We start from the raw sequence: 27,574 nt of genomic DNA, 5'->3' as shown, positions 1-27,574 counted from the left end.
GACAAGCAAAAAGATGCCAAGACTATAAAAATAATTTAAGGAGCATATGAGACACTATTAAAGGTCAAAATATCCGTCTCATCAGCGTACCTGAAGGAAAACAAGAAATTGAAGAGGTATTTGAAGAAATAATGATGAAAAACTTCCCTAACCTGGTGAAGCAAATAGATACACAACCCCAGGAAGCTCAGAGAACCCCCAAAACCAGGGATCCAAAGAGGCCCACACCAAACACGTAATTTAAATCATAATTAAAATGCCAAGTGTTAAATACAAAGAAAGAATCTTAAAAGCAGCAAGAGAAAAGCAGATAGTTACCTACAAGGGAACACTTATAAGACTGGCAGCTGATTTCTCAAAAGAAATGATGCAGTACGGAAGGGCTTGGTCCAAAATATTTGATGTGATGAAGATCCAGGATCTACAACCAAGAATACTTTATCCACCAAAGCTATCATTTAGAGTTGAAGGACAGATAAAGAGCTTCCCAGACAAAAATAAGCTAAAGGAATTAATCAACACCAAGCCAGTATTACAGGAAATGTTGGAGGGACTTCTTTAAGAAGAAAAAAAAAGTGTATGAAAAACAGGAATAAAGAACGATACATTCCTACCAACAAATACCTCAAATAGAAAATAGAATTAAGTGCTCCAATGAAAAGATAGAGTGGCTGAATAGATAAGAAAACAAGACCCCTACATATACTGCCTACAAAAGACTCACTTCAGATTAAAAAACACACAGACTAAAAGGAAGAGGATGGAAAAAGATATCGCCTTGATGGACCTAGAGGGTATTGTGCTGAATGAAATGTGTCATATAGAGAAAGACAAATATCGCATGATTTCATATACATGTGGAATTTAAAGAACAAAATCAACAACAACAACAAAAGCGGAAATAAACTCATAGATACAGAGCATATTTAGAGGGACACTAGATGGGAGAGGGTTTGGGGGACAAAGGTAAAGGGTAAAGGGATTAAAAAGTACAAAAGGATAGTTGCAAAGGTAAAGGTAAAGGGATTAAAAAGTACAAAAGGATAGTTGCAGACATGGAGATGTAGAGTGTAGCATGGGGAAGAAGGTTAATAATGTAATAAATGTGTAAGGGGAAAGAAGGGTACTAGATTTAGTTGGGTGATCACTTTGCGAGTTATGTAGGTCTCCTATCACTATGCTATAAAACTAAAACTGGTAAATTTTTGTATGCCAACTATAATTGGAAAAAAACTCATTGACTTGTTCAATGTAAATACAAGCAACTAATTGTCTATATTTCAATAAAGATGGGGAAAAAAACCACTCTAAAAAAAAACCAATATCTGCAATATGATTAAATAAATATTATTAGGGACACAACAAAAATCATGTAAATGGACCCAAAGGGGGAAAAAAACTCACAAACTTCCTTTATTTGATTTGCTTTTTGCTTAGTAATCAAGAAAGGCCTCTATCAGCAGATATAAGCTGAATATCCCCACAATGAGAGGCTTCATGCTCTGGCTTCCTATAGTATTTTTCTCATCTCTGTACTAGCCCATGGAATGCTGCATTATAATTTATCAGCTCACTTATCTATCCACGAGTCAAATGGTTTTAATTTTGTTTGCCTGAGGGAGAGGGGAAAGGAATGGGAGAGGGGAAGAGAGAGAGAGAGAGAGAGTAAAATGAGTGTAAAATGAAAGCTGTGGACACTCTCAACGGCTCACACAGAAAATTTTGAGTATAGTTTCAGGAGTTTTACAGATCTCTCCCTGAGCCCCAAAGTAAAAACGTCTGCCATAAACAATGTTTTCTTAAGAGCAGGATCTTGTCTTAGTCTCTTATTTCTAGAGCTTAACAGCTCAAGATGGTAGTCAAATATTTGGGTAAATGTTAAATGAACTAATTATTCCACTTTTTTGTTGGGTTTTAAAGTCTATTTTTAAAATAGAAAAGTTAAATTTAACTTCTCTAGTATTTATTTTGTAGATTCTACTTTGTAATGTAATCTACAGTTACTTGGAGGTGGCTTTAAAAATTACAAGTTTTTAATGATACCCAGGCTGAGGTGTCCAAGGGTGAAAAGTATTTATGTCTGCAACTTCCAAGTGTATCAAAACAGAAGATGCATTGCTGGATTGACAGATATTATGTGATAAAGAAAAATATATATAGGGAAATGTTCACAGTAGAACCTAGACAGTGGGTACACGGGTGTCAACTGCACAATTCTCTTAACTTTTCTAAATGTTTGAAAATTTTCATAATAACAATTGGAAAAGTGACTTGTTTTGCTCAGTCAGAGGTACATTCCATTTTTAGATCTTGGAAGACAAACCTATCATTCCTTCTGTTTCTGGAGCTCTTTGGAGAACCTGAATAGTTCTCAGGTACACTCCGAACCAGCACACAAGGGTTCTTAGGATGGAAAATTTTATTGAAATAACCGGACAATTTACCAAATACAAGTTAGATAGCTCAAAATATGTAATTACTACATTTGAAAATGTGACCCAGTCAGTCACGCAGGTTTTGAAAGAGATAATCACAAAACAGGAGAGAGAAGGAATGGTTTTTGTGGTTTAATACCAGCGGTCTTCTACTGGTGAAAATTTAGCTTAACTAAATTCAACGGTGGTAGACTACTCTATTTCGGTTTTCCTCTTTTAGAGGACTATAATGAGCAAATTTATGCTCTCCACGTCCCCTCCCCCATTCCTTAGAACCCCGTGATTATATAGCAGAGATGGGAGCGGTTATGGAGGCAGTCTGTGTAGTGTGCAGTTGCTGCAGTCAGGGTACTCGGGTCTGAATCCTACCTAGATTAGCACTGTGAAATGGAGATAATAATAACCTCTACATCATACGACTGTTGCACTATGAAAAGGAAGAGCAGCAGGTGATCTATCACCATTATCATTACCTGACAAGTCATAACTGCGGCTTGACACAAAGGAGAAGGCCAGTTGTCTCAAAGTCCTTTCCGTCTAGAATTCTGCGGCAAGGGCTGAGACAAATACTTCAACTCTGACCAGCACCTTTTCAGAGCCCACTAGGGAGCTCAATTCTGGAAACCCTCAGATCCCAGAACACCTAGGACGCTGTCTAGGCTGCGCATGCGCAGGGGTGCTCTCGCGCCCCGCCCTTCTGTCGTGACGGACTGTTCCATTCTTGAGGGGTGGGTCTAGGGAGCATTTGGAAACCTAGGCCTGGAAGTACAGGCGCGTTACTAGTAATTCCAGGCTTTTGCTGCATGAATAATAGTTTGTGATTATTATATTTTCACCCTGACGCCTGCGACAGGTTTCCGAAAAGAGTTTGGGACGGTTCCACCGTCCATCCTCCCCCTCTCGCTTGGGAACATTAGGGCTGGCCGGCGTGACGTCCAGGTACGGAAGCCCAGAGGTGCCCGCCCACGTCAGGGGACCCGCCCCGCTGCGCCCCGCCTCCCGGGCGCCCGCATACTCTCCGCCCAGCGGCGCTGCCTGGCTGCTCCGCCCCGCCAGCCGCGGGCGCGGGGACGTCAGCGCTGCCAGCGTGGAAACGGCGGCGGGGAACGGGAGGCGGAAGTAGCATCCCGGACCGCCGGGCCTCCATCGGGCTCCGCCATGGACGTGTCCCTGGAGAAGGTTCGTACCGGGGTTGTGGGCGGCGCTGCAGCCCGGGGCCCCCACCTCCGGAGCGACTGTTTCCCTGTTGCGTGCTGTCATTGTGGCGGGGGACGGGGCCGGGGGGCTAACGGGTCCCGCCTGAGGAGGCCGTCTGGCCTGGCGCTCGCGGCTGGGGCCTGGTGATGTCATGGGGACGTGAGCCTTTTAAGGTCCCCATGGACTGAGAGAGGCTGGGCCGCGTTCTGCCTCGGGCTGCGAGCGGGGGCCGCGGGGCCGACCTTGGGGCCTCCCTGAGCCCCTTCGGATGACAGAGCTAACAACTTACGGCCCCAGAAGCACCAGGAAAGAAGCCCCAGTTGTTAAGCCAGCTGCAAAGCTGTAGGTTTTCTGGGCGTTCCAGGTTAGGAAGGAAAAATATTAAAGCAGTGGTTTTTCCAACTTCAGTTTGCCTAGGAATCACATGGGGCCCTTCAGGTAAAATCTAGATTTTTCAGCCCTCGGGTCCGAACCATTTGGGGGCGGGTTCTGCGTGTTTATCAAGCTCTCCACGTGATTCGGATGCTGTCGTTTGTGGACACCGGCTGAGACGCCTGAGGTCAAGAAAGAGTGGATGGACTGTAGATTGTGAATTTCGTTTTGGGGATTGCAGCGCTTTGCTCTGGTTTCCCCTTAGGGGAACTGCAGCGTGATGTACCTGGCTGACTGCTGTGGCGTGTGAAATGGGATTCTAATCGTCCTGAATTTAGGGCTGGTAAACGAGAACCAGTGCTTTGATCTCTTCACGGATACCTACCTTCAGAACCCGACGTTCTCCCTCCCTTCTAAGTCTTTCTCTCTGTTCAAGCTTGGGAGCCTGCTTATCCAGACTCAGTTTTTCATACATGTAGAATTCAGGAGCAATGCTAGTGTTTTAGGACTGCTTTATGTCAGTTTTGAACTGGCAGAAATAACATACTTTGTTACTTGCTGGTGCAGCAGCTAGCTGCTGTAGATTTGTTCCCTTGTCACTGGAGCCATTATACAAGTTCAGTCAGATGTCTTCATAAGTATACAGTGGTGTAGCCCATGCCTCGGCTGTTTCTCATAAATTGGGGAGAATGCAATCAAGAAAAGAAAAAATAATGTTTTTCTTCCACCGTCTCTCTGGTGAATGTTACGTGTCTTACCTGCTAGGAATAAAGTCTTTCCAGGCTTCTGATTTGCACAGTGTCTACACTTGGGGACTTGGAGTTTCAGTCTAGAGCAGTGATTCTCAACCACGGGACAGTTTTGTTCCCCAGGGGACATTTGGCAATGTCTGGAGATATTTTTGATTGCCCAAACTACGGGTTAGGGAGAGGCTGTTGGCACCTCGTGTGTGGAGGCCAGGACTGCTGCTGAACATCCTGCATTGCACAGGACAGGCCCACATACCAAAGAATTATCTGCTCAGAAAGCCAGTGGTGCTGAGGCTGAGAGCGCCCTGGTCTAGATCGTGTATGCCACACCAATAGTTGAATACAAAATGATGCTAAAAATGTCCCTTCACTGTTTCCCTTCCAGTGTCATAAGAAGATAGGATGGGCTTTTGTCATTTCAATTAGAAACCTGAAGAACTGGGATGATCTTTTCTACAAGAATAGTTCTTTATAGGCAAATCTGCAAAACAGAGTGGGTCGGAATCCAGCTTTAAATATTACTTTTCTGACATTTGATTAGTAGATTACAGTGGTTGCCCCCTAAATGTTAATGATGATAAAAGATCTTAAACTCTCCAGATGAAGATCTGAAGAGGTACTGAAACTCCAAAGTGCTTAAGGCTGAAGCAGTCACAAAAATTACAGTGATCTTTTAGGAATTCAAAATGTGTGGGCTGAAGTTTCTGCGTTAGGCCAGTGTGGGAATTCTGAATAAGTTTTTCAGAACTGGGACTGTCTTTTTTCATTTCCTGAGGCAATTGAGCGCCTTACATGTAATGAACAACTTCTCAGTGCTAAGTGGCCAGAGAAGAAAAAAGGTTGCTGTAATATGAATATCGAAGATTTTATGTTCTGAAAAGTAGTTTAAGTTAAACATTGAATTGTGCCTATTACTCATGTTACTTTGAGGAATTTACTATCCTGGGCTAAATTCTACATTGCTAATATAAATTTGAGAACTATTTGAAAAATTTAGAATGATTCCATTTAAATGAATCCTTGCATAATTTATACTAGCTGCAGAAACCACAATGTTATTTGATATCCATCGTCTAAAATTTCAAGTAATCTCTCACTCTAAAATATGAAGTATGCTGCCATCATTTAGTAGGATCACTCAGTACATTTCCTTTGGTCCAAGTATAATTCCATGTTCTTACTTTTTTTTTTAGGTAATATGTAGATGTGCAGACCTGCGATGATAGCCATTTTCTTGTCTTTTGAGTTTCACCATAGCATCTGTTTTCTTCTTGTATCTGAAATTAGTGATGTCTTAAGAAACCAAATAGGTTAACTGAAGACCCCAGGAATTCAAACTAGAAGAGTAGGCCTCAGCCCCCTAATACTGTATGTCCAACTTAAAAGGAACGAGATCCCATAGCAGAGTCTCACAGTGCTTACTTGTATTAATATTTGAGTTAAAAAATGCCACAGGAAGTAATTACTCTGATGCTGAAGTTCTTAATAAGTTATTCAACACACTGACATACAGTTCTTAGTGAAAACCTGCTAATTTAAACTTGTAGGACAGCCCAGACATTGTCCTGTGGCTTGGAAAATCTCATTCTTCCTGGATAGTATGTTTAGACAAGGTGCGTTGCAATTCATTTTACATTTACTTAATTCCAACCTTGAGTAAACTTAGAGCAGGGTGTTTCAAACTAGCACTGCTGACATTTGGGGCTGGATCATTCTCTGTTGTGGGGCTGTCCTGTGCATTGTAGAATGTCTAGCAGCGCGGCTGGCCTCTACCCATTAGATGCCATTAGCACCCTCTCCCCACTGTGTGGCAATCAAAAAAGCCCCCAGGTGAATCAGTTGTTCCCTGGGGGTGGGAAATTGCTTCTGGTTGAGAACCACTTAGAGAACCGTGAGCTGCACTGTCCAATATGGTAACCACTAGCCATATTTGGCTATTTAAATTTAGATAATTAAAATTAAATTAAAAATTCAGTTTCTCAGTCACACTAGCCACATTTCAAGTGCTCAGCAGTCACAGTGCGGCTCCTGGACAGCACAGATAAGGGACTTTCCATCACCACAGAAAGTTCTGTGGATAATGCTAGAGAGTGGGGCCAGTTTATCTGCTGTGTATCTAATTCTTGTCTCTAAAAGAGGCGACTTTTACCCTGTTTCTGACCTAAATAATTACAGTCCAATCCATTTTTATTTCCCATACTCATCCTGAGCTAAATCCCCCCTCTCCCCGCCAACACACACACTTTTGGACCTGATTTTGAAAAATTCTTTATCACCTTACTGTTTATAAGTTTATAAGGGGCAGTAGGAGCACGAATGCAACATTCCTGATCCTTGCTGATAAGGACTACCGGAATTTCTGTTCCTACCTTTTACTTTAAATGTTCACAAAAAGAACCCTTAATAGCTAAACTTGAAATGACTCGTTTCTGTGGTGTGCCTTTGTAGATTCTACTCTTACATAGAGTAGAGGGACTTACATGAGGAGATATTAGCCTGTAATTTCAGTGTTCCTTTAAAGCGGACCCTATGTCATCCTGATGTGAGAGTTTTGCATACAGGTGCATGGTGGCTAAGGTGGTAAATGATTATCAAATACTGGGTGTCAGAGAAAATGGAGTAGGTACAAAGTTCTTGATTCTAAAAATTTATGGCCTTGGTGATTCTTGATTTATTTAAGATGGCAGAGGTAGTCAGTAACAGAGCTACTGATGGTCCTCAGTCCCATGTGTTCCCCAATACGTAGGTTTATGAGTTGCTCGAGCTTATTGTCATCAGTTTTCACCTAAAGCAGAAGCATTGTTTGATTTATAATTTTTATAGAAGCCAACTTTGGTCAAAGCCCAATGTTGAATGCTGAGAGAGACACAAGGTGAAGAAACATCATCTCTGCAGCAGGTTAGGTTCTGGTAAGGAGCTGACTGTGTTTAGGCAAATCCTTGCATAGCAAGGAGGGGTAAGAAGTAGCACAGGAAATAGGAAACAAATGAAGACAGTGCATGGAGTGAGTGACCAGGAAAAAGTTTGTGGAAGAGATTTTTTTAGATAGAAATAAGTTCAGAGTCATGACGTTTCTAATGTAAATATAATATAGATTTTTACTTTATAATATTATTGTGTCTTATGTTGTTGCTGGTAGAATATATATTAAGGGAAAGGAAAGCCATTTCATCTTTAGAAGTTAAATCAGATATTTTAAAAAGACACCTCCAGTCACTTTGAAAATGTCCAAAAACTCCTTTCAGAAATCTAATTTATCAAAAATAAAAATAAAAATCTTTTTTGGGGGAAAAAAATTTATCTAGCTTAAATTTAATCCATTCTTTCCAAGCAGTATTCAAGGGCCATGCAATTATTTCAAATTTATTTTGTTTATTATTGCAAATGTTTTTTGCTAAATAGTTTTTGCTTAAATATTTAACCACCCTAAAGTAGATGGTCCTTGAGGTTTAGCCCGGAGCCCTATCCACTTTTTATTTCTATGGAAAAGGCATTCTGAATTTCAAATGACTAAGGAAGGAACAAACTTTTCTAATATAATTTTTTCCTATTTGCAGAAAAGCCAGAAATAGCAAAATAAAGCCTTCACTTTGAAAGTGCAACTCAGTAACATTGACTATTCAGCTGTAGAGAACCTTTCAGGATCCTAGTGAGGCTGGATTACTTATTGGACTGGACATTGTGTTAGGATGTATGCAGAACATGTGAAATTGTTCTTTTTTGCATTAAAAACAGTTGAATATTGGCAAGTTTCACACAATTCAACTTTAAAGGTCTGAAGATTTATAGATACACAGGCGTCAAGAATTGATGAGTTCCTTTCCTCAGAATTCTTACTATATTCAAGATAAGGCTGGCAGCATTAATCTTACATAATTCTAATTCAATTTAGGAAATGATGATATTGATAAGGATAATGGATATCTTCATATTTCTGATTTGATCCCCCAACAAGTCCTAGGAAACAGATCGCTATAAGAAGCATATCTCAGTGAAAGGCTTATTTTTTCCAGTGACTACAGCAATTTTCAGCAATTTCCTTTTTGTTCCGGAATAAGCATGTGATTCCAGATAACCTTGTAAACTTTTAGAAATAGAGCTTGCCTGGTGTGTGGTATTTTTCCTTTTCTGTGGTTATCGGGAAGCATTTACTCGTGATGTCCAAGTGAATTGATTCTCCAGAAGTAGTGGTCTCTAGGAATACGTTTTTTGAAACTTAAACTGGGATTTCTGGCATTCTCAGCATGTATCTTAAAGAGAGTGATTTGATTGCCTTTTTTTTCCCTCCACACACTTCTGTCTATGACAGGTTTAATTGATGTTACTAACTTTGCTGCCTCCTTATTTCTACCAGATTTTTACCACTCTCTTAGTGTATTTTTGCCCCATCTTTTTCCGTAATCTTTTTTGCCTCTCTTCTTGAGGAATTTGTAAGGTCAAATACTAACACCATATGCAGTATTTGCATATCATTTTTCAACTAGGAATATTAAGCTCAGTGAGCCAGTAATTACAGTGTCTTCATGTTCTCACAGACACACTGAAGCACAGAATCTATGGTAGTTAAAAATAAGATTTCCCAAGAATATCCAATTCTTAGAAGACAGAGACAAAAGTGCCCAGTTCTTAAGTACTTTTCTGTTGAAAACAGGCAAAAACATTTACAGATGTAGAAACTGAGCCTCCAATAAGGTAAGCCAGTTAGCAAGGCACTATATCAACTTTCCAGAGAATTCCTGTTGTTTTCTCTCATCTTTGACCCATAAGAAACAGCTCCATTCCTAGGGCAGCTGCTTCCATGCTCTTGTTGCTTCAAGAGGTGAGTTGTATTGGGGGTAGTAGGGCCAGATAGTAGGCACTTGTTTATGTTTTCACCTGGGGGCGGAATATAGGATTTTTGGAGACTATTGATTCTCCAAATTAGTTGCATAATTATCACTATCCAGGTTTAACCTTGTTTAGAAAGCTGTTAGAAACACAAAACTTCAGAGCTTTATTAGATCACTTGGATCAGTTGAAGAAAGGTAGTGATTTTTTATACATCTAATACATGCACTGTAAACTAGCATTTAATGACACCAAGGTCTTCTCTCTGAGACAGGCAGCTGTTATTCTCACACACTTAGTTTTCCTTCTGTCAGTAGCCCTAGAACCCCCCCAATTATGAATATCCCAACCCTGAAAAATGGTTATTGAAACTATAGTTTCAATACTATAGTTTCAATAACCTATAGTATTATATACTTCTATTATTAATGGTCATGATTTATATATTTTAAAATTACATTTTAGACTTCCTTTCTTCCTTTTTTCTGGAGGCTGCTTCTCTTTAAAGGTTTTGCTCTATATTTCCAAAATAGCAGTCATTCATATACCATCTTTGTGAATTCTGTCACATCGGTGTACTATTATTTGCTTAATATTTCTTTTAAATTGACTTTAAATCAACACACCCTTTTTTTTAATTGAGGGACAATTTATATACAATAAAAATACCCATTTTAATTATACAGTGTGAGTTTTGGCAGGTGTATACGGTCATATAACCACCAGCATAATGAAGATAAGGAACAGTTCCGCAAAAGTTTCCTTGTGCCGTGTGACAGTGGGTCCTAGATCTGCTTTCTGTCGCTGCAGTCTAGCCACCCCCCCTACTCCCATCTCCTACCCCTTTTTTTCCTTTTAACTAAGATTTTGCTAAACAATAATGTCTATGAATTCAGAGTTTGAGGTATTATTTTTTCCCTAAAAATAAGTAAATATGTAATTTTTGTTCTCACACTTTGGTAAACTGGTTTTACTGAGTGAAACGTATACAAGAGCTTAATTAAGCATGCTTGAAAGCTTGAGAAAATTTTAAAAGTGATCGTAGAGCAGTAGTTGCCAAATCTCATGCTAGAAGAGTATTATTTTTCTACTGCAGTTTCACTTTCGAAAGGTTGTTATAAACAAATACTTAGTAGATAAACTTTATTAACAAATGCTTGTTTATCTCATTATTAATAACTGCCAACATCTGTTACATTTTTTTTTAACTGCAGGTCACGTCTTGTATATGGATGTCAAATAAATTTAGCAGATCATGACCAGCAGTTTTTGAAAAATGAAATAGAACAAAAACAAATGAAATAGAACAAAATAATAGCATACATTCCAAATAATAAGGGTAGGAATAGTACCAGAGTTTCCTCATACTGATTTGGCATAATTCTAGCCAAAAGCAAAAATAAGTGATTTTTTTCATCAAACTATGCAACCTTATTCCAGATAAATTGATAATTTTCTACTAACTCTTTTGAGAAATTGAGAATTGTCCCCTGGACTAGATCCTTTTAAAATTAATACTTTCTGATTCTTATATAAACTGAGTAGAAGTTCTTAAAAACCATTTTGAAGAGGTAATGTATTACCTAAGTGTAATACAACTTATTGCATACCTCCTCGGAATAAGATCTTACTAAGAACAAGAAGCAGTATGAAGAGAGAAGATGAATACATGTCAAGACTAAGAGGGGACAAAAGAGAGCTTCTGTAACTGTTTAGAACCCAAGACATACTATATACAGATTCAAGGCAACAAAATTGCCTAAAAGTTGCTCTGGAGATTTAAGAAGAAAGGAAAAAGAAAGAGGAGAGAGAGGGAGGGAGGGAGGCGGAGAGAGAGAGAGAGAGTGTGTTTAGTCTCTGCATCTTATATGGATACATGTGATTGCATTTAGGGCCACCTGGGCAACCTTGCCATCTCATCCTTAACCTAATCACATCTGCAAAGACAAAGAATTTGCCATAGGAGGTAACATTCACAAGTCTCAAGGATTAGGATGTGAATATCTTTTGGGGGCCATTTTTCAGCCTGCTGCAACAGTAAAACAGCATACTGTGCATGCTTTTCTGAGCCTTATATTTAATAGTGAAAAACTGAAATAACCTAAGGACCCATTAATTCAGGACTGGTTAAACAGTAGTACATCCGTAGAATGGGATAAGGTGTTACCACTCATATGAAGTAGACCTACTGACATTGAACCATATTCACTCTAAAGTAGAAAAAAGCAAGTTGCAGAGGTACATATGATTAAAGTGAAAATTTATAAGGATATACGTCACACTTAAAAGTGGCTTCCCCTGAGAGTACAAGTTAGTAGTTGATAAATGGTCATGGGGATGGGGAGCACAGCAGAGGGAATGCAGTCAGCATTAATATGTTGGCTAGATGGAAAACCAGAGGAGAGAAGGAGCAATTAGGGGGATCGTTTTATGAACTATATAGATGTCTAACCAATGTACTGTATACTTGAAACTAAAATAATTTTAAAAAATAATAAGCTAAGTCTAAAAAAAAAAGTGGCTTCCCCTGGGGAGTGGAACTGGTGGACTTTTTTATGTTATATGTTTTTACTGTTGGAATTTTTTAAATCAAACGTACTTTATAATAAATTTATATGTTTTATTTTTCTGGATGAATTATGTTGTAGAAGTAATAGGGATTATCAAGATTGAACCTTTTAAAAATTTATTTCCTAGGTAGCAGACCCCACCTTAATTGAAATGGGAAAAAACTTGAAGGAGGCCATGAAGATGCTAGAGGACAGTCAGAGGTGAGCCTGTGGAACAGAAGTGACCCTATGAAACACGTTCAGCCTGTTGGGAAACTGGCGGCGCTGGTTTCCTGCTGTTAAAAACACCCCTGGGTTTCAGAATGTAACACTTAGCTTCCGCTGACTTTAAAGTAGGTGTTTGTCTTGGGTAGAAGATGCTTTGTAATTAAAGGATTTTGAAATTGAGGGGCAGGACTTATAATTTTCAGTTCTGCCTATTAAGAGTTTCATTTACTTAATGTATTGATTTGAATCTGTAAATACTTCTTACTATATATTAAAGTCAGGTAGGGAATCAACATACAAGAAATGGGTTGAAGTATTATTTTTTTCATGTTCTTTTCCTGAAGCAAACTATACCCCGCATTGAGTGCTGCGGTGAGGGTGGGGTGGGAGAGAAATGTGATAAGTGTGTTTAAATCCTACCTCAGTTACTAAATGATTTATAGGCAACATTGTCACATGTTTGCATGCCTAAATGTTAAAAACCTGATATAATAAAACAGTTTTTTATTTCCTTTAAATAGAAGAACAGAGGAGGAAAATGGAAAGAAACTCATGTCAGGGGATATTCCAGGGCCTCTCCAGGGCAGGTAGGTGGCAACAAAGATAAGCATCTTTCGTTATGATGTACATTCTCTTTAAACCAAGATTTTACCATCATCAATTTACAATTTTAGTTTTAATGAGCACAGAGCAAATTTAGAGCTGAGCAGTGTGCCATTAGAAACCTGACATGCCGTTGGCTGGTTGCTGATAATGCCGAGCCTACCTGGTTCTCCCGCTTTGCCGTTCAGAATTTAATACATCATGACCCACAAGCAATGCACAAACTTATAGTTTGACTATCATACTTAGCTCATCCTTGAAACCTGTCTGTAATCTATATCGTAGACAGAGCTTATTACGAGAGATTTTAATAAAAGATTTATTATTTTTGTAATATAAAATGAAAGCACTAACTTTAATCATTTATTGACAGAATGATTTATTTTCTGGCAGCTAAAGCAGATCTCTCAAGTGTTTGTGGTTGATCAGCAGGGAAAATATCAGAGAAGTAAGCAGCTATCTGACTGAAGTTTTCACAAGATGTTAGCCCTCAGTTCAGAATTAAAATCCCAGGTTTCCTCGTACAAGCTTATTTTTTTTATAACCAGGAAACTGCACATAGGCAAACTTTACAACTCCCTTAAGTTGTCCTTTGACCCGAATATAAATATGTGCAATGTTGCAAAAGAAAAGTGTGGAGGAAGTATCACAGCATACCAGTAAATGCCACATCCGGCACACCTAGATACTAATATTTTAAAATAGGCACTCCTACTTATAGCTTGAATGGTGATTTGAAGCCTTCTTGATGTGAAGTGTGTTCTGCAGGTCAGAACAGGAACCAAATCCTGTAAATCCCCCCATCCTAGGCCTACCGAGGGGAATTAAAGGGTTCTACTGATCCCACAGACATTTTCCTGGAAGAGATACCACCAAGACCATCTCTAATTCTTAGAATAGAAGGGCCTTAAAGCCACTGGACAGGAGTATTCATATTTAATAATGCTGATAGCCAATATCTGAAATAGTACTATGCTAGGCACAGCATTAATGCTTTACGTGCACTGATTGCATCTTCACAGTTCTGTAATGTAAGGGCTTAGGGAGTTTCAATAGCTTGCTTAAGGTCATGTGGTTAGGCATACTTGGCCTAATGTCTGCATAGTGTCCAAGGACCAGAGCCTCCATCGTGTGAAGGTCAGCACTCTGGGGAGTATGGGTGTTGGGGCATTGTTTTGACAGTGTCTCTTTTTCAAACGAGACATTTTATTAGTCATATTCTCATTAATGAAGCAATAATACTTTCACATTACATGTGTGAAACAAGTTGCCTTGACATCGCTTACTACTTTAGCCATTCACATTCCTCCCTGGAATTTTCACCTTTTCACATGATGAGCACTTAGTAACTTATCTTGGATAGAAGTAAATCTGTTTTTTCTCCAAGCAGATATCCAGTTTCCCAGCTTGGGGGAAAATTGGTAATACATGATGCTTGCATTACATCTTTAAGTCTGTTAGAACAAACAGACAAGACGCCTACTTGGAGGGAAACTAGATATAATAGTGGCTTTGGAGTATCCTTGTTGCTTCTGTGATATGTCAGCATCTTATAAGAACATTTTGGCTCTTGTGGCATGTTTATTTTCCAGGATTCAAATGAACAAGTAGAGCAGTATTGCTGAAACAGTACCGGTGAAGTTTTAAAAAATCAATCTCAGATTTAGGTAGAAGATTTAATTCATTACAAGTAAGGTTATATTCAGAATTCAGTTGAAGAATTCAGTTGAAGTTTGTTTTTAAAAGATGTATACTATATCTCAAACACATTCTTTCTTGTAGCTACTAAATTTAAAAAACTAGTTTGGATGAAAGCAATAGTGGCTAACTCTTTTTTATTCTGCAGTGGACAAGATATGGTGAGCATCCTCCAGTTGGTTCAAAATTTGATGCATGGCGATGAAGATGAGGAGCCCCAGAGTGCCCGGTAATGGAGAACGGTTGGCAGCCTCTCTTTGACAGTATATGTTTTCTCGATTTCAATAGTGACTGCATTCTTACAAGTTACTGAAATAATAAGCTGTTTCATTCAGAGTTACTTATGATACAAAATGATGTTTATTTTTTTTCTTTTTAGGGAGACATTTATGTATTTTAGATAATACATTTTATAAGAAGAAGGCATTTAAAAACGTTTACCATGTCGTTTGTATGGTATCTTGTCTCAAAGGAGGAGCTGGCAAAGGGACCAAAAAATAATTGCTGTCTGTGGCCATGCCACCCTGAACAAGCCTGATCCCGTCTGATTTCGGAAGCTAAGCAGGGTCGGGCCTGATTGGTACTTGGATGGGAGACCACCTAGGAAGACCAGGTGCTGTAGGTGTAAAAAATAAAAAAATAAGGGATCGTAAGCTGACAAAGTCCTTGCAATCTGTGAGGTCAATCAAGGGTTACCTCGCCTTAAAAAATAAAAATAAAAAAATAACTGCTGTGTGATTTTCTGCTGATTGCTAAGAATTGCAGCTGAATTGATTGGTGGTAGGCCACATTGTGAATCATCCATTTGCTTTATTTTTATTCATCTATTTAGCCAGTTTTGTTTTCTCTTTAATTATTTTATTTCATTTATTTATTTATTTATTTTACACCTACGGTACCTGGTTTTCCCAGGTGGTCTCCCATCCAAGTACTAACCAGGTCCGACCCTGCTTAGCTTCTGAGATCAGATGAGATCGGGCGTGTTCAGGGTAGCATGGCCGTAGACTCTTTAATTTTTTGGAATAAGTAATGCATTCTGGTTCAATTTTAAGAGATAAAAAGGATATACAAAGGCAATTTTTCTTCTTACTTTTGCCTCTTTTTCTTGTTAGAGATAGTACTGCCAGGTTCCTTGTGTATTCTCAGAGATATTTTGTGTGTATGTATGTATATACAAGCAAATTGTCTTTACTTAACCCCTCCAGTGCATAAATATTGTGCAGATTTTTCTGTACCTTGCTTTTTCCACATATGTCTTGGAGTTCATTGCATAAAGGAGCTTTCTGGCAAATAAAGGGCCTAGAAGTGAAATTGCTGGGCCAAATAGTTGGTGCATTTGCGATTTTGATAGATATTGCTAAATTTCCCTTCGTGGAATTATGCCAATTTATAGTCCCACCAGCAATGTACGAGAGACCTCTTTTTCCTTTGCCTGCGAGGCTGTTAGCCAACTTAAGAGTCATTGCCAGTCTGATAGATGAGAAATGATATTTCAGCATAATTTTAATTTGCATTTTTCTTATGAACCAGGTTGTGTTCTTTTTGTATGTTTTCAGACCCATTTATATTTCCTTTTCTATGAACTATCTCTTGTCCAGTATCCTGTCTTTTTCCTATTGACTTATTAAGGGATATTAGTCTATTCATTTAAATTATATATAAAACAATGCCTAGTTCCCCTTGAATTTGCTGTATTATGGTTATAAATAGCTAATTAATACAGTAAATTGATCTTCATTTAATGATTCTTTAAAAAATTGTGTTCTGCACATTTAGCTCTTTTAGTTCTTACAGCTTTCAAATTTAAAAACTTTCAGGGGAACATTATTCAAAAACAGTTTGTATATTTATTAGTCAATAAAAAGAAAGATATTTATCTTCTATGAATTTAAAAAATATTTTTCTTTGTAGATAATTGATACCTTAAAGGCGTTGAATTTTCTAAATTTATCTACATTTCTGCATTCCAGGCCATTAAGTGGATTTCCAGTCTGACAGAAATTTCTGTGGAATACTGTCTCTCAAAGTTTTATTTTTTATGTTTTTAATACTGCTTTTTTTAATATAATAAATTTTGATTAACAGAATCCAGAATATTGGAGAACAAGGTCATATAGCTTTGCTGGGGCATAGTCTGGGAGCTTATATTTCAACATTGGACAAAGAGAAGCTGAGAAAACTTACAACTAGGATACTTTCAGACACTACCTTATGGCTATGCAGAATTTTCAGGTAAAAAAATTACAAGTTTTTACTTTCTGATAAAGATATTTATGAGTTGTGTATAGACGATGAGAGATCTTTTCTGGAGCTCTGCTCTCTGGGTTTAAAGCCGCCTCTTCCCCTTCCTCTGGGAAGGGTTGTTTAACCTCTCCATGCCTTAGTTTTCTCATCTACTAACTGGAGATAGATAGCATTAATACCTTTTTCATGGCATTGTTGTGAAGATTAAAAGAGCTAATGAATTAATTCATGTAAAGAGCTAAGAATCTAAGCACATATGAGTTAGATGATGTCAGCAGTTTATTTTGGGGATTGTTAATTGGCACATGTTGATAGAAAGTGAAGTTGATTCAGTTATTTTAAAGTGTTGGCTTGTGCTTTAGTAGAAAAGAAATGTCATAAAGAAGAAGAGTATGTTATGAAATTGAAATTTTCTCGATACCATGATAATGTTGGCATTATTAAGGAATTATAGCAGATTAAGGATTCAGTGGAAGACACAGGACTAGTAGTTATTTTTGTGTTCATTATTACTTTTATGGAAAAGGTAGTATGTTTTTGTGTTTGCCTGACGCTGGAACATTTGACTTGCGAGACTCGCTTTTCAGAGGTTGGCCTGGTGAGAATATGTTTGCCTAGCTGTATCGCAAAGGAAAAATTTTCTCCTAATAAAATTCAATACCTATAATTAAAATTATTCTTCTTCTCTAAGAGGTTAAGAAGAGTAAAAAAGTTAGAAAAGCAGAAAAGTTAGCCTGACTAGCATTTTCGATGATTTTATTTACTTCAGATGATTTAGAGCTGAAACTCTGCTAAGAACCTTGCCCGTGTTATCCAGCATTGGGCTTCTTGTAGAATAAGCCAAAACTGTGATTTTCAGCCTTTTTATGTCAGAGGGACTTGTTCTTTACTGGTTTTTATAGTTTCTGCTTTTTTGTAGAGATAGATATGGACGAAGGGGCATTGCCTCTGTTCCTTGTAATCTCCATCTATAAGGAGATGTTAGCCACCTGAAATGATGGTGATTCTCGTCCCTTTGACTTATGTAGGTGGCAGTTTCTAGGCTGAGAAAAGAATTGCTTCATGATTATAAGATTGGGATATAAAATAAGAGTTAACCAGAGATAAGAACATATTGATACATGGGTATCTCTTAACAGGTATGAAAACGGCTGCGCTTATTTCCATGAAGAAGAAAGAGAAGGACTTGCAAAGATCTGCAGGCTCGCCATTCATTCTCGTTATGAAGACTTTGTAGTGGATGGATTCAATGTGTTGTACAACAAGAAGCCTGTTGTATATCTTAGTGCTGCTGCTAGGCCTGGCTTGGGCCAGTACCTTTGTAATCAGGTAATGGGATGTAAGGTGGATTTTTAAAGATTCGATGTTTTGTTCTGTCCTGGAACTTTTTAAAGTGTGTAAACTCATTTCTTTAGCTGGTGTTCTTTTTAAGTAAGAAGATTTTTTTATATGCTTGTTTTGTCATTATAAAAATATATACGTCTACGGCCATGCCACCCTGAACAAGCCCTATCCTGTCTGATCTTGGAATCTAAACAGGATTGGGCCTGGTTAGTACTTGGATGGGAAACCACCTAGGAAGACCAGGTGCTGTAGGTGTAACAAATAAAAAATAAGGGATTGTAAGCTGACAAGGTTCTTGCAATCTGTGAGGTCAACCAAGGGTTGCCTCGCCTAAAAAAAAAAAAAAAAATACACACACATATAAACGTATATTAATCAATTATATTTAAAAAAGATATTTACCTTTTTTAGTTGCCCAGAGACAGCCACAGTCAGCATTTTACTTTATTTCTACATGTGTGTTTTTACATGCTTATATGTGGCCCTTTCCACTTACTGTTATAACAGGTCCATATCTTTTAACAGTTCTTCAAAATAAAGTTTATTTTTAATGTTTTCATAATATTCCTTCAAGTGAGTATATAGTATTTTAACTAATTGTTTGCCTTTTGTACAATTAGAGTGTTTGCATTCGTTTGCTTCCTATGACCATTTTCAGGTAACACTTTTGTATAGTGCTGTTATGGACATCTATACATGAAGCTTTTTCTATGTTTAGGATTATATTCCTCTGATTGTCAGAGTAATCTGGAATCACTAGATCAAAGAGCATCACCATTTTTAAAGTTCACAGTACACGTAGCCCGATTAGGAGGTTACCTTGGGAAAGAAATTGTTAAGCCTCTTGGCCAAGAATATTTTAAGACAAAACTGTTAGGAAGATTTGTCTTTTGTAAGATAGAGGAGCCCTGGGAAGATATATGTGGGAAATTCAAGGATTTAAGTTGGTTCTGAGCTGTGGTCAGAAATTATGTCCTCTTGAGGATGTACAAAATGGGGAGTTTTGTAGTATCCCTATAGAAGCATGAAACAAATTACTTACTGAGTACCTACTACGAGCCAGACTTTTATGGACCCAGGGTTGTCTTGGGACAGCAGTCCAGCCTTAAAAAGATGTGTGAGGGTATCCTGTTACGTGAGAAAGGCAGTTGACACGGCTTTGTGTATAAGATGGTCATGTTCATGTTTTTAAAAGTGTTTACATGTTTATATGCATATTTTTTATACCTAGAAAAATATATAAATATATTTATACCTAAAAAAATGGCAGGTTCCATACTAACTTGTTTAATAGTGAGGGATTGGTGGCTTATGTGGGGGCAGTTTCACTTTTAATTTCTGTATTTTTCATTGTGTGTTTTATTTGGTCTTCACTTTCATAATTTAAAAAGAAATCCATTAAGGGGAAAAAAGTGTGACTAAAATACTCTCTACATTTTTGGTCTTTCAATTCTAGCAAATCTTAGTTATATAGTACAATAGACTGCAACTGTTTAAGAATTTCTAAAACTATAAACTCAAAGACTTGGAAGCTAAAAACGAAGAGTATAAAATATGACATTACCATCGTCATAACACTGATTTTATTTCTATTAAGAAATGTGCACCTGCTGGTCCTTATTTATGGCTTTTTAGGAGTAGATGGACCCATAAATAAGATATTGTTCTTTGAGTGCCTTTAGCCGGTGTCATTTACCACTAATTCTTGGAGGAAATATCCTAAATTATCCCCAAAATGCTCAAGTCTTGGTTGTTCTCCAGTTTGGAAAAAGTGTGTTTCTTTTTTGGTATATAGAATATACCAAAGATATTTACTCATTTAGAAAATGAGTTGATAGTTGATGCGTTTAGAAAATTTTGCATTGTCTCTGCCCTCTTAAAATATTAAGAATTCCTAAGGAGAGAAATTGTTTAAAAAGAATAATTATGACTTGTCTTAGAGCCACAGTTTTTTGAGGGCATAAGTGAATGATGACAGAGCTTCCTTGTAAAATTGTATGTTTCTTCTTACAGCTTGGCTTGCCCTTCCCCTGCTTATCTCGTGTACCCTGTAACACTATGTTTGGATCCCAGCATCAGATGGTGAGTTCTTCTTTTGGTTTGTAAAATAATATGGAATTGTATTTTGAATCCGTGTCTTCCTATCAGGTGAAGTTCTGTTTGCTGGCTTCCAGATAATTATAAGCTTATTTGTTTATCGCTTAAATCTTCCCATTGCGTAATACATGCTTCGGGTTTGAATGACCATGAAGGTTGGCTGGCATATAGATCAGGAGTACCTGGATCTTAAGATCTTGTAATCACTATATCACCTGCTTTAAGAGGAAACATGGAGTCCAGTTAAGCCCCAGTAATTCCTTCTATAGCTCATCCTTTGAAATGGTTATCACTATTGCCTGGATTTATGAATGGGAAGATTTTGAAAATGAGCTTCTTCATTTGTAATCTTAGGATTGGATTCTGTTTTTAGACATGCAAGTCATAAGACTTTTCATACTGAAGCTAGAAGCAAAAGGGATAGGTTTTAGGGTTCTTTAGTTTTTTTCAAGGTAGTTTTTCTGTAATTCAGATTCATTACTGAGTAATACTAGAGGTACAGTTTTGGCTTTTTGGGGGTGTTGAGAGAACATTTCCTTTAAACATAAATGTTTTAAACTAGAGAAATGTTGGTTCTGTATATGCAGATTTTAACTTTAATCACACTTTACTAATTTTTCTAGTTAGTCTTTAGGGAAAACTTTGATTTTCATGTTTATGATTAGAGAGAATAGAAGAATCGTCAAGAATAAGAATTGACTTGAGTGATTAATTTGGAAGTTATACTTTTTCGTTGTATAGCTTTTATGCTGTTTGCCTCATGCTCTTATGGTTTGTCTTTTAATCCCAGGATGTTGCCCTCCTGGAGAAACTGATTAAAGATGATATAGAACGAGGAAAACTGCCCCTATTGCTTGTTGCAAATGCTGGTAGGTGTCATGAACCCAAATCTTCCATTTTGAACATGTAAGAGAGAAGCTAGGTACTTAGCTTAAAAAAGACCAAGTCTTAAGAAATGTTTGTTTGCCACATGCTTAAGATGGTCTGTATCAGCATTGTTTTGAGAATTATAACACTAAAGTTGGCTCATTAGATTCCTTTAATTGTTGGTTTGTTTGGGGAGTTACTTTGTGTGTGTATACTTTTTCATTTAGGTTGTAAGTGCTTCTCTACTCTTTCATGTGCTTCCTTTCTAAACTGGATTCTAAAACGTCATACAAATGTCCACCTTGTAGACAGGGTCAATTCTCACTTTCTGTTCTGCTTGCCATAGTGCATTTAACATTGCACTTGAAGTAGACAGTGCAAAAAGGCAAAAAAAATAGTTACACGACATACATATTGAAAAGGAAGAATAAACTGTCTTTATCTGCAGATGGCACGATTGTACAAATAGTAAGTCCTAAGGAAACCAAAGAAAAGCTATTGGAACTAATAAGCAAATCTATTAAGGTCGCAAGATGTCTGTATACTAGCAATGAACAATTGAAATTGAATTTAAAATGTCATTCAAAACTTTATGGATAAATTTAATAAAATATATACCAGATCAGTACACCAAAAATTATAAAATGTTGCTGAGAGAAATTCAGAAAGACTCAAATAAATGGAATGAATGATGTGCTATATGCATGGTCGAAAGACTCATTAAGTCAAATCTCCCCAAATTTATCTATAAATTCAACTCAATCCATAGCAAAATCTCAACAGGCTACAATTTCTTGTAGAAATTGATAAGCTGATTCTAAAATTAATATGAAATCTACAAAGGATCTAAAAATAGCCAAAATAATTTTGAAAAAGAACAAAATTGGAAGACTTATCCTGACTTTTAGACTTACTGTAATGCTACAAATCAGAGAGTGTGAGATTAATTAAAGAGAATAGGGAGTTCAGAAATAGACCTACATGTATATGGTCACTTGATTTCTTACAAAAATCTCAATGTAATTCAAGGGAGAAAGGATAGTCTTTTCCATCAGTGGTTTTGGAACACTTGAAAGAAATTGAACCTTGACCTTTATCTCAATTTACTCTAAATACAAAAATTATAAATGGTTCAAAGACCTAAATGTATGAGCCAAAACAGTAACACTTCTAGAAGAAAATACAGAAGATCTTTGTGACCTTGTGTTAAGCAAAGACTTCTTAGGACATGGAAAGCATGAATCATAAGTTGAACTTTATCAAAAATTAAAAGTTTTAGTCTTCGGCCATGCCACCCTGAGCAAGCCCAATCCCATCTGATCTCGGAAGCTAAGCAGGGTCGAGCCTGGTTAGTACTTGGATGGGAGACCACCTAGGAAGACCAGGTGCTGTAGGTGTAAAAAATAAAAAATAAGGGATTGTAAGCTGACAAGGTCCTTGCAGTCTCCGAGGTCAACCAAGGGTTGCCTTGCCTTAAAAAAAAAAAAAAAAAAAAATTTTTTTCAGAAAAAAAAAATTAAAAGTTTTTGCTGTTCAAAAGACCCTGTTAAGAAAATGAAAAGGCGAGTTACAGACTGGGAGAAAATATTTGGGAAACATTTTTCTGACATATACTGTATGAAAATGTGTAAAGAAGTTTTACAATTCAACATTAAGGAGACAGTACAATTTTTTAAATGAACAAGAGATTTGAATAGATGTTTCACAAAAGAAAATAATATGAATGCATGTGCATTTAAAAAAATGCCTAATGTCATTACTCATTAGAGAAATGCAACTTAAAAGCACAATGGGCTACTATTACTTACCTGTTAGAATGCAGAAAATAAAAAAATACAATGTTAAACACTGGCGAGAATGCAGAGCAATGGGAACTCATACACTGCTGGTAGGGGTGTGAATAATGTTACAGCTACTCTAGAAATAGTTTGGCAGTTCTTCAAAAGGTTAAACTTAGAATTACCGTATAACCCATTAGTCCCACTTGTAGGTATTTATCAAAGAGAAATGAAAACAAGTCTGTACGAAGAATTGTATATAATACTCATAATCAGAAACAACCCAGATGTTCTTTACCTTGTGAATGGATAAACCAGTTGTGTTATACCCATCTTGTGGGCTACTAAGCAATAAATAGAAATAGTTACTGATATACATACCAACAGAGATGTTTCTCACAAGCATACTAGCTGCAGAAAGCCAGACATAGAAGTTACATAGTATATGATTCCATTTATATGAAATTCTAAAACAGACAAAACTCAGTGACAGAAAGACAAAAATCACTGGTTCCAGGATTGTCTGGAACCAGTGAGGAGTGGAAAGAAGTGAAACCTCAAGGTGAATGGGGAAACTTTTGGGGTGATGGAAATACTCTCTACCTTGACTGGTGGTGGTTATATACTGTATACATCTGGCAAAACTCATTAAACCATATTACTTAAATGAATGGGTTTTATTTCATATAAATTAAACTTTAATCAGTAAAGCTGATTACAGTTATCTCTGGGTATCCACAGGGGTTGGTTCCAGGACCCTCCTCCTCCCCCTTGGATACCAAAATCTGATGCTGAAGCCCCAATGTAGATGGTGTTGTATTTGCATATAACCTGCATTTGCATCTAGACTACAGTAGGATATGCCTACACGTCACTTCATTCGTGTGGATTCAGCACAGTGCTCAGAACATGGAAAATTCAAGTTTTGCTTTTGGAACTTTCTGAGATTTTTTTCCAAATATTTTTAATCCACAGCTTGTTGAATCTGCAGATTCGAAACCTCTGGCTGCAGAGAGAGCCAACTATACTTTAAAAATAATAATAAACAGAAAAATAGCCACCTTATTGCTTCCAGGAAAACCACCACTTCCTGCCTGATTTAGCATATTGTATGTTTAAAAAGAAACATAAATCCACCCATATTCAATCATTTGAAAGATGGGAGAGGCTGCAATTAAAACGTGACTGAGTAACTTACCAGTGTGTCTCCATTGCTGTCACCAGAGTACACATCCCAGGGGTTAACCAGCAGACATGCCAAAAAACTTGAAAGAATAATCCGAATGTGGTCCAGTCACTAAAACATGGCACAGTGGTTTATGTTTTCATGGGCCATGTGACATAATCCGCGCATTGGCCTTTGACCTTGTTTCAATGGAACCAAATGTGTCAGTTAAGATTTTGTAAAAACTTGAGGCAGACTTGTGTGGGGAAAAGAGTTTTCAGCCCATAACCCTTGCAAAAGAACCACTTATATCAGTTGTGTTTGTTGAGGATTTGAAATCTTAACTAAAGGGGATTCTGCTAGCTGGAAATTTAGGATGGTTGGGAGAATACATGACTCCATATATTACTGTGCTTGTGGTTACGGGTCTACCCAGGAAAACCTGGAGTGTAAATGAATTGATATGTTCAAACTGACTTCAGAATACATGTTCTATTTTAACACAAAGAACCTCCAAATTGGGTTAAAAACACCTCAAATTCATCTATATTTTTAATAAAGGACATACCTAAATAAAAATAGCACGGAAAATGACAAGTCAGAGTGGAAAAAAGATATTTTGGGTAAATAAAGTACTCTAGCAGTGTTAGTGTGAGATAAAGTAGATGTCATGTTAATTATAATTCATATGATCTGAAAGTGAACCAATATGAATGCTTATGAATATGACTGATATATGTAAAGGAAAAATTGATAGAATACAAGTATAAATTGACAAACCCATAATTTTGGTGGGAGATTTGAATATATTTCTCATAAAACAGATGAAATAGATAGAAAATGAGTATATAGAGAACTTAAATAACACAATTAACAGGCTTGTGTTATAGATACAAATAATGGAGAACACAGTCTTCAAAACTTGAATAATTAACTTGAAAAGGTTGATTTTTAAGCCAGTCTACCAAGAAAATCTTAATAAAACAGAGATATGATATTACTTCTCTCACAGGGAGATAAGGTATAGAAAAGCTTTAACCATACTGTAAAGACTTAGAAAATATTTGTTCCTTTTAGTGTCCTTTTGTGTGTTTTATCCTAGGAACTGCAGCGGTAGGGCACACAGATAAGATTGGGCGTTTGAGAGAACTCTGTGAGCAGTATGGCATGTGGCTTCACGTGGAGGGGTGAGTGGAGGGTGAGGTTGGCTCCAGGGTTGGCCTGCACACAGCGCTCATGAGGAGCGGACATCCGGGCTCCCACTTAGTTGTGACATTTATCACTAAGGGCTCTTCAGTTGCCGACAAAACAACCCAAATCGGCCTAAGTGAGAAGAGATTTTGTTGGCTCACATAACAAAAAAAGTACAGTGTTAGTATTGGCTTCAGGCACAACGTCAGTCAGGACTTCGTGTCCTTGTGTTGTGCCCTCCCACTCCCCACCCCAGCACTTGGCTTGATTTCCTCTGTGTTGGCTTCATCTATAGATAGACTTTCCTGTTATGGTGCAAAGTAGCTGCAGCAGCTCCAGCCTTCTTTTCAGGTTTGTGTCCTTTGGGTTAGAATTAAATTTCTAATACTAAGTCTCATCCGACCCAATCAGCGTGGTCAGGGAAATGTAATACTCTTATAGCTTAGCTTATTTGCCCACCTCTGGAGCAGGTGGCGGTGTCCCCTCCCCCCAAAGTTGTCTGATGGAAGAGACTGGGACGTTTTCCTAGAAGGCCGTTGGAGGGCTGCCGAGAGAAGTGTGGGTGAGGGGGATGCGGGGAGGCCGGAATAGTGCATACCTGGCACATGCAAGGTAGGCTGCTTTCTGATTTTATCCCTCTGAGAAAGAATGATGACTGGAAAATAATAGCTATGAAAGGTAGGAGACCCATTACACTAAGTAAATAGGAGATAATCTCTGGAAGTACATTTTTATTAAAATGCGCTTTCAAGGTTTTCCTGAAATTTGTAGGTACTACATTTTCTGTTACTGTTATAAAAACTAATAACACAGCTGAAACACATTTAAATGTCATCTCAGAATAACACAGCCTCTTTCTCTTTTCTTTCTTTGTAAAGTACATACTTAGTGAATAAGCAGCAGTAAATGATTCTTAGATCGGTGTTTTTTCTTCCAGTGTGAATCTGGCAACGTTGGCTCTAGGTTATGTTTCCTCGTCAGTGCTGGTATGTTGTTGATTTACTAAATATTATGTTTTTAAGAAAGCATTTAAAATCATTTAATCCCTGATAGCTTTTCCCAGTTCTTATGAATGGAGGAGGGTGTTGGGTTTCATGTACTCTGATAGTCTAACAAGAAGTTGTCCTCTCTTTGGTAGGCTGCAACCAAATGCGATAGCATGACATTGACCCCAGGCCCATGGCTGGGTTTGCCAGCTGTCCCTGCAGTCACCCTTTATAAACACGACGATCCTGCGTTGGTAAGCTTACTCTCTCTCACTGGCAGGGAGTGGGAGTGGCTAATCCTTATGGATCTGGGGGCAAAATACAGAAAAACCGAAAAATTAATGCCACTTTTATGACTTTTTATTTTTAAAAAAACTGTCAGTAACAGAAATGAAACTTTACCACGTGTATTCTCCCCATACTTGTGTGTACGAAGAACTTTTTATGAAAGCATAATATTCTGTTACTCTAATGCCACACTTAATCATTCTCCATTTGTGAACTTCTGGATACTTTCAAATTTTTGTTACTGAAACAATGAGCATCTTTCTGTGGTTCAAATTATTTCCGTAGAATAGGTTCCCAAGAAGTAGCATTCCTGTCGGAGTACTTAAAGCACTTGGTCTACATTGTCTAGAGGGTCGTAACATGATATTTTTTAAAAGGTACAGCGATGGTTCTTGATAGTGGATCAGTTGGTGGTAGGCTCGTGCAAATAAGCTTTAAGTGACCCTTGTTATAACAGTTGATGTCTTGCCCAGTTGATAATGACTAAGTATTTGAGGACGCTCAGAACTGCCTTGGAAGTGGCTGCCTCTTGAGTGGCTAAGAGCTCCGGCTCTGGGATGTGACCCATCTGGATTCTCATCCTGGCTTTGCCAAATCTCAGACACGAGCCTTTGGACAAAGCAAGATCTCTGAGCTAAGTTGCCTAGAATACTTACTTCATAGATTTGTTGGATTTGCAAATGAATAATGCAAGCCAAGTGGCCTGGCATAGCGTCTGACATGTATTAAGTGCCTGGTAAATGGAAACTAGTTAATTCTGCTATGTGATCTCATTGGCTATGGTTAATAAACCCATATCGGCTTTTTTAGACGTTAGTTGCCGGTCTTACGTCAAATAAGCCAGCCGACAAACTCCGTGCCCTGCCACTGTGGTTGTCCTTACAATACTTGGGACTTGATGGGATTGTGGAGAGGATTAAGCATGCCTGCCAACTGGTGAGTAGGAACTTTAAGTT

At 37.7% G+C, this 27,574-nt stretch overlaps 2 protein-coding genes, 1 non-coding gene and 3 pseudogenes across 5 annotated transcripts in view; 4 read left to right on the top strand and 2 right to left on the bottom strand.

Annotated features, from left to right (window-relative positions):
• The window catches only part of MPV17L (MPV17 mitochondrial inner membrane protein like), a 26,053-nt gene extending 22,931 nt beyond the window's left edge, over nucleotides 1-3,122 (bottom strand). For 2 of the 3 annotated variants that reach the window (XM_025046112.1, XM_006910901.3), the window contains exon 1: nucleotides 2,909-3,121. The gene's annotated coding sequence lies outside the window, so the exon portion shown is untranslated. Of the gene's footprint in view, nucleotides 1-2,908 lie in introns of all 3 variants that reach the window. The other variant, XM_025046114.1, reaches the window with a different exon arrangement.
• Nucleotides 3,123-3,442: 320 nt separating this feature from the next.
• PDXDC1 (pyridoxal dependent decarboxylase domain containing 1) overlaps nucleotides 3,443-27,574 on the top strand; it is a 43,042-nt gene continuing 18,910 nt past the window's right edge. The window contains exons 1-12 of the mRNA XM_006910900.3: nucleotides 3,443-3,614; nucleotides 12,278-12,351; nucleotides 12,879-12,944; nucleotides 14,807-14,887; nucleotides 16,744-16,890; nucleotides 18,042-18,231; nucleotides 20,260-20,328; nucleotides 21,134-21,212; nucleotides 25,256-25,340; nucleotides 26,282-26,330; nucleotides 26,483-26,584; nucleotides 27,429-27,554. Of these exons, the coding sequence (XP_006910962.1) occupies nucleotides 3,594-3,614; nucleotides 12,278-12,351; nucleotides 12,879-12,944; nucleotides 14,807-14,887; nucleotides 16,744-16,890; nucleotides 18,042-18,231; nucleotides 20,260-20,328; nucleotides 21,134-21,212; nucleotides 25,256-25,340; nucleotides 26,282-26,330; nucleotides 26,483-26,584; nucleotides 27,429-27,554 (1,089 nt within the window). The 5' untranslated portion in view covers nucleotides 3,443-3,593. The remainder of the gene's footprint in view (nucleotides 3,615-12,277; nucleotides 12,352-12,878; nucleotides 12,945-14,806; nucleotides 14,888-16,743; nucleotides 16,891-18,041; nucleotides 18,232-20,259; nucleotides 20,329-21,133; nucleotides 21,213-25,255; nucleotides 25,341-26,281; nucleotides 26,331-26,482; nucleotides 26,585-27,428; nucleotides 27,555-27,574) is intronic.
• On the top strand, nucleotides 15,165-15,283 carry LOC112479150 (annotated as a pseudogene).
• On the bottom strand, nucleotides 15,546-15,664 carry LOC112479133. Its single transcript, XR_003046064.1, has one exon. It is a non-coding gene; the product is annotated as a 5S ribosomal RNA (ribosomal RNA).
• LOC112479155 lies at nucleotides 18,383-18,501 on the top strand (annotated as a pseudogene).
• On the top strand, nucleotides 22,489-22,607 carry LOC112479154 (annotated as a pseudogene).

The sequence above is a fragment of the Pteropus alecto genome, unplaced genomic scaffold (assembly GCF_000325575.1).
Source record: "Pteropus alecto unplaced genomic scaffold, ASM32557v1 scaffold34, whole genome shotgun sequence".
Classification (NCBI taxonomy): domain Eukaryota; kingdom Metazoa; phylum Chordata; class Mammalia; order Chiroptera; family Pteropodidae; genus Pteropus; species Pteropus alecto.
Note: the sequence above shows the minus strand (reverse complement) of the source record. Positions and strands in the feature narration are given on the sequence as shown.